The 11,047-nt window shown below is 36.8% G+C and overlaps 1 protein-coding gene across 1 annotated transcript; it reads left to right on the top strand.

The window, feature by feature from the left end:
- The first annotated feature begins 9,381 nt into the window (after positions 1 to 9,381).
- On the top strand, positions 9,382 to 10,608 carry LOC131666750 (uncharacterized). The gene is made up of 5 exons (XM_058939633.1): positions 9,382 to 9,482; positions 9,589 to 9,687; positions 9,765 to 9,920; positions 9,999 to 10,058; positions 10,115 to 10,608. Exons 1-5 carry the CDS (start codon positions 9,389 to 9,391, stop codon positions 10,276 to 10,278), a joined length of 573 nt encoding a protein of 190 aa, XP_058795616.1. The 5' UTR covers positions 9,382 to 9,388; the 3' UTR covers positions 10,279 to 10,608.
- The last annotated feature ends 439 nt before the right edge of the window (positions 10,609 to 11,047 follow it).

Here is an 11,047-nt window from a genome sequence, read left to right as displayed (position 1 = left end):
CCTACAAATAGAGGAAAACTCATTGCACCATCCGAAAGCGTTCAAGCTCGTCTGCATTTACAAACTTTTTTTTTATTAACCAGGCTAACTCTCCCAAAAAAGTAAATTTCCGTTTCGAAAAAGCAAAGAGCCGATTGTGCTCCTCAGTGCGACTGCAAATAGACTTTGAGGAATCAAAAGCTTTCAAGGTAATCCTGTTTGAGTTGGCGTTATCAATGGCAATAATGCAGCGTGAAAGGAAAGGAATGAAGAGAAGAAAAGAGCCGACAGAAAGTGTCGTCTTTTCTCTTTCAATTACGCAACGTACGAACGGTTTGTCGGGGACGCGCCAATGAAAACAAAGGTGCGCGCTACTCTTTCCCTATCTATCGTGCTGGCTTTCAGTCGCTTCCTGTTGACCGTCGTTGCCGGCGCTTTCGAAGACGCGACACACATCAACTCCCGGGAAAAATCGCCCGCACACCCTCCTTGCCGGAAGTCCATTATTCTCTTAGTTTTCTCGATCTTTGTACACGTTCGCTCGCCAGTTCTCCGCTTTCATGCTTTTCGCCGGACTTTTTGTTTGAGCGAAAATTGATAGTTAATTACTTATACGACGATTCGTAGAATAAAAAAAAGAATAAAACACAGTACCGTAAGAATTTTTACTTGAATTGAGTGTTGAAAGTAGCTCCAAAAAAAAAGTTGTTCTCGTAAAAAAGCACCTGTTTACTCACCCATATTGGCACTTGAAAGTTACTCAAATTGAATAATGACTATTGCTCAATATTTGTTACCGATCATTTCAAATAACCAATCGACCGTTCAATTTGCTCAGAATGAGAAACGAATTGCTTGAATTGCGAGCAATTATGGATTTCCGGTTTCAAGTACACAAAAAAAAGTTTGAACTAAAAGAAACGATGTTCTCGAGTAACAAGAGAGTAAAATTTTTTGTTATCCAAAGTGCTTCAAATAATTGAAACGATTATCATTAAATAACAATTGATCGACAAAATATTGGAAAATTTTTATCTTATGTAATTTAGAATATTCTTTGAATACTTTTACCTTGAACTTTTTAGTAAAACTTGTTTCAATTAGTTAAAACACTGAATATCGCTTATGCGAAAATATTATTTTACTTTTCTGTTTACAATATATTTCAATACATTTTAGTCACGATTTTTGTGATGATTTTATTTTAGCCAAGCTTTATTACTCTGTATTTCGAATTTTATCAAGATTCGTTGAAAATTTGGTGAAATGCGCGATAAAACGCGAGCTATAAAGAGAATAGTCATTTTTGCAATAGGCATCTTGCGCAGTATTCCAGGAATCGCTTAGAAAAACGAGCGCATCTCGTCTCTTTTCTCTCTCTCTCATTCTCTCTTTCAGTCTCGGTTAGCGATACCAAAATAGAAGACGCGCCGCTCAGATTACAGCCTGTGCGACTGAGCCGGGGCTTCGATAATCCCGAGGCGATTGTTTACTTTTTCGCGCGTTCGTGTATGCGCGCGCCTGTGCGTATGTGCCATTTTCGAAATATTGAACGCGCGCACGAGGAAAACTCGACTCTGCTACGTTTGCTCTGAGCTTTCGAGGTTGTTGCACTTGCAATCGCGATATGAAGAAGCACGACGTTTCAAACAAAATCTAATACATGCATTCGAAAAAAAAAATTGTTTTACTTGTTTCGTGACTTAAAGATAAGTTTTGTTAATAAAAAAAAATTTTGTATTAAAATCACCGTCGAGTAAATGACTTTGAACGTGCATCATTTCACATAGTTGCTCTGTTTTGTCAGTGAAAATAGATAAAAGTATTTTCGATCGAATGATAAGATTCGAACAAAAAAATCAATTGTTGTGTTGATAACAATAAAATAAATATAATTCAATACTACCAGTCGGACAAAGGTATTGAATTTCATTTTCTTTCAAAGATTTACAGTGTCAGGATGTAGTAGCTAGATTACACGAACATAACCTAACCTATCTCCAAATAGCATATTAATCTTTTTCAGTTTTAAATTTCTCGTAAATATTTCGATCATCCACCATTCAGATTAACTTAGGGAATGGTGGATGACTGAGTTATTTTCAATAAATTCAATACTAAATCAGAATAATGTAATATTCAAAGTATGTTGGTTATCCTCGATAACCCTATGTTTTATGTGGACGTACCACCTAATATTCGAGAAAATATTGAAAAAGCTTGCTACGCTCAAGCATTGACCTTGACACGTTCTAAACATCTGAATAAGACACGCGAAATTCCTAAATATAGCAATAAGACGAAGTTCGCTGTGCGAGAGTTAACTTTTTATCCTCGGACGCTGCACTTTTTCGTCAAAACACGCGGGAGAAAAAACAAAGCTTGCGAGCGCGCAACTGTTATATCTCGCAGCGGGCATTCCCGTCGCACGTGCCGCCTCGTCGACGCACGATTATTTCGGAGAGCTGAATGTCACGTTCCAACACTGCTGCTGCTGCTTTTTCTCTCTTATCGTGTCTCTCTCTCTCTCTCTCTCTCACTCGCTCTCTCTCTCTCTCTCTCTCTCTCTCTCTCTGTTCCTGTACTCGTGTGCGTATTCGCGCGTTGTACACAAGAGCCCGAGACGACTGCACCGACGACAAGCAAAAAGTCAATTAAAAACCGCGCGCGAGTATTTTTAATGTCGAGTTTCTTTCCTCTGGACAAATCGGGTTTCCAGGGGCCGACTGTGCTGCTTTACCAAGTGTCGGCGAATGGTTCTCCTCGATACAATTTTTTACACGAGGATAATGACAAATCGTTATCGAAAAAAATATTTAAATATAACATTTGTTTTGATAACGCTGTCGGAAAATTCGGATTATGATTGAATTATGTTTCATGATAATATATTGGCCTTTGTCATTTTTCATCGTGACATCTTTGAATCTAAATGACACAAGATGGTTGCAAAGTTAGAAGGGGAGAAGATATCACGTATTCTGTTGTGATCTGATGAAATTAGTAATCGTCAGTGATAGACTGCCGAGCAAATAACTTATTTTTTATGAATTAGAATACGAATCACCTCAACATAGTGAGTGCAAAAAATCACACGATTATGAGCGGCAAATACGCTATAAAAATATCTTACGAAACAAGATTCCGATATGATCAGCGCGATCAAGAATAAAATATACAGCGTTTTCTCGAGATTGTACAACTTTTGAGCCACGCCAATGTATGGGATGTGGTAAAAAATTGGAATAATTTTTCGGAAACAAAGCTGGATGTAGATGTTCTCTCTCGTTCGCACGCTGCTCATCGCATTCGGAAGATATATCTGAATAATTGACAGCAAGCCTCGACGAAACTCTCGTTCTACCCGACCGTACCCCGGTTTCCAAAACCGATTTCCACCCTCTCGAGCGAGCGCGCGAAGTGCGAGTAGAGCAGGCGAGGACAGGCCGACATCGGCGCGACACGAGGACTCGTTCGCGAGCAGAAGTCACGAGCAATTGACTGGCGAAAATGAAATTTCAAGCGTCGTTAAGCCCGGGGCCCCGTGGCCGCGCCCGAGAGCGCTCGGGAGGGGGCGCAGTCGTAAATTTGGAAAAAGCCGATCGGCCGCTCGCGCCGAGAGAAGCCTCCTTTTCGGCGGCGCGCCGCGCCCCGCGTCCTCCCGGATTTCCGCCGTGCGCGCTCGCGAGGCGCTCGCTTCGCCTCGCCGTTCGGCTGGCCTCTTTCTCTCCTTCCAAGAGTTACGCGGCGAGCGCGCGCGACGCCGACGGCGACCCGACGGATCTCGCCAGCGATACATTAGCCGCCGCCGTACATTATTAATGTAGCGCGGGCGATTGGCGCGCTCGGCTTAATTAATCCAACGCCAGGCTGTTTATGGGATTATTTTTGAACGAGAGATTTGTAAATTGGCGCGCTCGCCGCGTATAAACATTGGCATAGTTCCAAAGTAGAGAGAGAGAGAGAGAGTTTCAACCGCCTCAATGTCGCGATAATTATAACCGACGTTGACATGTTTAACGGCGATTGGGGCCAATTTAACGCTTCAATTATTCTCTTTCACTTATTCGTTATGGTGCGCCACACCACGCGCCGCGCGCGTACTCCCCGTTCAACCTTCCTCAATTCCAAATGAGCAATTGTATTCGTCGACTGACAACTTTCGTGCTGGCAAAAGTTAATTAAAACACATTGGCATTTTCAGGAACAATCGAATGAATTAATCCATCATGTTCCGGGACCAGAGGGTGATCCTCAATCATAATCACAAGATCAACACTTCTGTATTACTCATTCGGATCCCTCATCATTTACATTCCTCGCTTTGTGTCTCGTGCAATTTAAAAAGGCGCTCACGACAATTAATAAAAGCGAGAGGCTACGTGCAGAGAGAGAGAGAGAGAGAGAGAGAGAGAGAAAGTCGATGCGCGCGAACAAATATTCGCGATAATTAATGGAGTTATCCGTAAAAGCTCGTCAAAGTCGAGTCTGACGGATGTCGTGTCACGGCAGAATGACTCTCGAACAAATGTGCGCGCCGGAGAAGACGAGAATGAAACCGAGACGAATTGGCCTGCGGATCTCTCTATGCCTCGCGAACCTATCTGCCAAAGTCTCATTCGATGGCTGTACGCCCGCTTGTGAACGCTTGGCGGAGCATCTATCTGATTTTGGGAGATAGTTAGACTATGACAGCTGGCTCTTCCGCAAACGCAGCGCGGAAACTTCATAGCTGACGTGCCGAGGAGCTTGGATTTTACGCCATCGATCCAAAAAGCGGCGGTCGGACGACCGATCGCAAGCGACAATACCGATGCAAGGCGGTAAAAAGCGACACGGAAGATCGATCGGCGGTAAGACGACATAAGCATCGCGCAGAATCAGATCAATCATCCGTCCGGTTGCGAGCGAATAAGTCTTAGGATAGATCAGCGAAGCATCGTCCGTCCAAGAGTCATCCCTCGCAGCCCCTCTCATCAGCAATTCAATCGCCAAAAGTTTTACGACGAGGCTCACGCAGCCACTCCCCGCCAGTCTTTGCATCATTAATTTTTTATGCTCGGCGACGACGAGCAGTGCCAGGCAAAAAGAAAGCTCGAGTCTCATCGCCGCCATTAATCAAAGCTACCGTAGCCCTGCTGCGGAAGATACAGCCGTCGGAAGGAGAGCTTTTGTGTGTCCGATCCTACTTTCCCTTTTGTGTACAACTGATGGACAGACGCGCGCCGGTAATGCCCGTATATATAACATGAAATCAAAGCTTGGGAAAGCGAGTCTCTGTGTAAGGGGCTATAATAACGTGAGTCGGATGATTTTTCGTATTATACGATAGCTCTTGTAATACAACGCTGAATGGATGATGCTCCGCGACAATTAGGTTGTTCACTGTATTACAAACGATGTACTGTCGATGCGGATGCCGCATCATTATTACAACTAGCTCTGGCAAATTCATGGAAGAAGCTTTAAATTTCATCTCCACGTAATCTTCAGCCAGATCTGTTGAGTTTTAGAATACAAAATGAATTTGACATCCGCAAAGAGATCCCTCGAAAAAACTTAGGGATTTCAGGATTGGATTTTTACAGTGAGTTCAATTAACAATCAGAGCAAAAAGCGCAGTGTACCAGAACTGACCAAACAGCTTCTTAGTGCTTCGGCACGTAAACCGATCTTACTGTTCGATATGCACTGTGGGAAATATTTGCAACCAATAGATAAAAAGGATCTGACTGTGTATATGCAAAACAATATTCAGCTAGAGTCATAAGTAATTCGCAGTCCAAATACAAACTTACTGTGCTCCGTTATTTATCGCACAGTTTATTGATATCGTTATAAGATCGATATGTTTATTGGTAATGCTGTTCATTTGAGCTAATTTTATACGGCCTCGATCTACCATTTTCGAATTGTAAGGAATTAAAACTTTTTACATTAGGATAACGATAAAAAAACGTTTAGAAAGAATATTATACGAAGTTGTAATACTTGTATCAGATTAATGCATTCTCCATTAATGTACGCAACAATTTTATAGCAATCGAATCGGTAGTACTCTAGTCAAAATTCTTTATTTTTTATGAACAATTTTTTAACTTCGTACATCAACATTCCATGTGAAAATACAAAAACTTTAAATCCGAATTGAATTATTGTTTAATTTATTATATAAGAATGCCAGGCTGTTTCATAAGTATAAATTGAAAACTGTTCTGATCACATTCTATTTTTACCAAAATAATTGTCTGGAAATCATTTTCTTCGATAAAAGAAGGTAATTAAAACATGTAATCAGATTTTCCAAGGACTCATATTCCATTTGAATAATCCATGAAATGTACATTATATTTGTTTATATTTTTCTATGAAATAACATATTTTAATAATAATATTTTCTATGAAATAACGGTTGATTGAAAAAAATGATAAATGTGAAATGAATTCCACTCTAATCAAATTCAAAGTTAAGATTTCCAGTTTATAGAAGTAACGATTGACTTTCTCATATTTCGCGTTTACGTCTCCTTTCTTAAAAAAAGTGATGGCCTGAAAAGTGAAGCCAGTTTATTCTGATTGGCTGAAAGATAGTCACGTGATCAGCTGTTATGTGATAGTATATGCGTTACGTATGCTTATAAAAGATTACTATTTACTGCCGATTTTTGTAAATGATTAAACGATCTAAAAGTGTATCAGTATAGTTACCATGAATTTTATATGAATCAATTGATTTAATCATACTAACCTCAAAATTAAAACCAACTGATATGTACTTTAATATAGAGAAATTAAATAAACTTTATATATAAATCGATAGATTATCACAATAAAATATTGTACAATGATTAAGTTGCGTAAAATAATCAAAAATTTTTCTGAGAATGCACTAATTATAACTATAAATATTACCAATGTATGTTATTTATATCGTGAAAGATACGATTATAGAAAACTATAATGCTTTTGGAACTTATATTACATTTTTGTCATATTTTTTGATGATCTTGGAACCTAGAACTTCGAATGATTAAAATATAAAACTTTATATAATAAAATTTTTCAATCATGAGTATATAACTGCATATTTATTTATCAATAAATAGTGTTGTCGGGCATATATCATATTTACTAATGGGATTATTGAATTTTCGAATTTTCAATTTCGACAATAAATGTTCTAATCTATATTCGTATATTAAAATAAATGTGAAAAAAGAAGAATGAAGATAAATGCGCGAAGCACACTAGACGTCACTAGTATCCTCTTCTAAAGAAGGTATAATTAAAACAGAAATCATAGTATATGAGAACTAGTAAAACAGGTTCATACTCCTGCCGTAAAACCAGACATTGGTAATTTGAATTTTAAAGTCGATATTTTAATAAAGACTATACTCGATTCAACTTAAAATCAAACGCAGCTGGGTTAAATTAATATCGTAATCTTTATCGTCTATTTGATCATTTAAAAAATCGATTACTTACTAAAAGAAATTAGGGAATCAAGAAAGTCCTATTTCATTTTATAGAGAGAAAATGTTTTTAATTATCGTTCTATTAATATTACAAATCATGTTAAAGTATTCTGAAAAGTTAACGGAAAGACTTACCGTAAATATAAGAAATTTTCTTCAACTGATAATCTTAGTTTAATCTGTGAATGCCGGTTTAATTATACAGGACCATAAAAGATAATTCTTAGATTTAATTTTCTTTGCGTATAGGAGTTGCATTAGGATTCATTATTATTAAATAATTACGGAAATAAGTAATCAAAAAAAATCTCTTTTTCAACCATTTTACATTTCTTGTAGAATCCAATCAAATAAATTTCATGAAAAAATATCTTTTCAACGATTGACTATACTATTATAGGATTAAGTTCGATTGATAATTTAGAACATATCAGCTGGTAGGCATAGTCATTAATTATTTTATTTACTACATCGTTTTTGACTGTTTTCGTATAATGAACCATTTCATTTGTTCCAACGTCAACATGTACTTTCGGGAATGCGAAGTTACACGCAGATCACTTTATGAGGAATAAATCTCAAAAATGTAAAGGGCAAGCAAACACGAGAATACGTCAGGCCTCCTTTGTTATTGCCCATTTCTGAATAACAATATAAATGCTTAATTTCAAAACGATATATTGACAGAAATACACATGCTAACAGGAAGCGACATTTTTTAAATGAGAAATCAGGACAGAATGTCCACCTAAGATTTATTTATCTTTCCTTAAATATAAAAATAAAAGTTTGTTAATATAGCATGTATTTATTTGAATATGAGAATTTTTAGAAAATAAATCTCTCGAATTATTTATTGACGTATTAATATATATTACAATTTAATTCGAAAAAATAAATGTCTACCTCGCGTGACGTGATAATATAGTAAAACTTTTTGATACGACCTGTGGGAATCGTGATCCTACACGCGTGCTTTTCCAAACGAGCACGAAGATATGACTTCACGCACGGATAGAAAATAATTTTAGTGAAATGTCCGTAAATTTTGTTGCGATCAAATCATTTATTTTGGATAATTAGAAAGTTAACTTTTTTATTTTGCAGCGATCTCCCTATTCATGTTCTAAAGTATATTCAAAAATTATATTTTTAGCTTATATAAAAAGAGGATTCAAGTTTGAGAACTTTTGAATAGAAAATTATAATGTAACACTTACATAGTCTCTTTTGAGTTTATAAAGATTATCAGTTTACTTAAATATTATAGAATTTTAAACAATAGAACGTTTTTTTAATTGGATCTGTATTTCGATCGTAAATAATCGAATATATCACATAAATACTTTAATCTTAAATTCACGTTACAACAAATCTGTATTAGAACTACAATACTCTTCTTCCAGTTAGAAATATGTATAATCTATTGTTTTATGTGTTATTGTCAAATTTTTATCTGCAAAGTTATTTTAAATTTATCACAGCTCTCAAATGCGGTCCGTAGATTTTAATTAGCGACAAATGCAAAATATAATTATTACAAATATCCTAACGATAATGTTAAAATGATTCAAACATGACTATTTTGAAAAATAAATTGTATTTTCACACTTGATTCTGAAGTCTTGTACGCAAAGCGAATTTGATAATGTTGCCGTGTAAGATGCAGAAAATGTAGGAAAAATATTACCTAGTCAAATTATTATAAACTTTCAAGTTCATTTCCTACTGTCGACTCAATTTACAATCAGAACGATCAACTTATCGTGCCAGAACTGGCAAAACAAGTATACGTTTCTGGAGATGTGCCGCTGTTGTTTATTCATATACATTTCATCCGAGATTCCCAATAAGTTGGCAAAAGCCTCAAGATTCGATATAAAAGAAGCTGGTAGTTAAGCGCAAAACACAGTGAGAATTTGTCTACAGTGATGAGTAGATCGCAGTACAGGAACATGTTGGCCTTGCTTGCCTGCTGCTTGTTTGTGCATCTTATTAGCGTTGTTGTAGGAGTACCGCACGAAGGTAAATTTACTTGTGACACCACTGTTATGCACGGCTTTTTCCGATGTTTTCCTCCACTGAAACTCGCTGCCGTACGATTTTTAAATAAACGAATGCGATATTTCAGTTTTCTGCGAAGTTAACGGAAAATTTTACCGCGAAGGAGAACAATTCGCTTCGACCAGTAACCCTGATTTAACGTGTCAGTGTCGACGGGGTTATACAGGTATACATCGAACCACTCTTCAGGAACAATTTTGCGCAGGAATTTCATTCATACTCGTTTCTATCTACTTATTACAGGAAGAAATGTGGAGCCTTTTTGCCGACCTATCGAGCGTATTGTTGAAGATGACCATTCCAACAATAAGAATGATTATTCAACGGAAAATTGCGTCGAGATAACAAGAAATAGTGAATCGCCAAGGTACACTCATTATACCGAACAGTATAGATGTCGTAAGTAACGGGACAACCTTTTTTAAATTTATATGTATAATTTTTTGCGTAAAAAGCAATTACAAATTTTCATTTTAGCAAGTGATAAAGCACTCGTGCCAATTTCTATGACTGAAAATTTGAGAAGCATGAAAGATGGTAAGGACAAATTTTTTGATTGTAGCAATTCTGACTAATATTTTAATTTGTTTCAGAGAGATCAATATGTATTTTTGGTAGTAAAAAGTTAGGCATAGAGGATTTCTTTTATCATTCAATGATTGATGACACTAGGAACTGCGTAAAATGCACATGTGAGCGGCCACCAAAACCAACGTGCGTGAGGCCTCCCAATTGCCCTCTCGTTCATATAGTATAAATGTATAGACTAAGGAAAACCTGAAAATTTAAAAACAAATTGTTTACAACAAATCGCTATACTCACGAGAAGTATCAAGTATTATTATAAAATGAAGAAGTTACTTTAAACAAGCTACTTTCTGTTTATTTATTAGATTTTGAATTTAAGTACAGCTATGTAAATTCGATCGTAAAAAAATATGATTTTTATACACTAACTAATTGCTTTCTTTATTTCGGTTCTGATGAATTATGATTATAAGAAGTACTTTTTTAACAAAATATCGTCTCGAATTTATTGAACTATTGGTCATAAGTAATTTTGATGTTTTACGTGTATAAAAATAAACTGCTGTCCATTAAATTTCAAATGGTCAATTAATTAAGTTATTCTTTATTATATTATTTAAAATCTGTTTTTGATGGTTGAAATCAAACCTACAATAACAGAAATGCATCGAAACGTAATATATTGAGTTGAAAATTTTGTTAACCATCGGAGAAATATGAAGCTCTGTAATACGCCGCATGCTCTCGATCAACGCTACATTCCCGTTACCTACGAAATCTAAGAAAAAGCGAGGAGCGCCAGATCGATTCGAGCAGCCGTCATTGAAATATTCGTTCGCATCGTTAAGCGCGCGGTCGCGACAACAAAGTACCCCGGTAAACGAGTATATAAAAAAGAACGAGATAACAGCGCAAACGAACGCGAACCACCTCCTCCCCTCCTCCCACGTGCACCTAAGAATTTTCAATTGCACGTTACGCGCGAGCTGCTATACGAT

Source organism: Phymastichus coffea, unplaced genomic scaffold, assembly GCF_024137745.1.
Source record: "Phymastichus coffea isolate CEN01 unplaced genomic scaffold, Cenicafe_Pcof_1.1 PCOF00060, whole genome shotgun sequence".
Taxonomy (NCBI): Eukaryota; Metazoa; Arthropoda; class Insecta; order Hymenoptera; family Eulophidae; genus Phymastichus; species Phymastichus coffea.
Note: the sequence above shows the minus strand (reverse complement) of the source record. Positions and strands in the feature narration are given on the sequence as shown.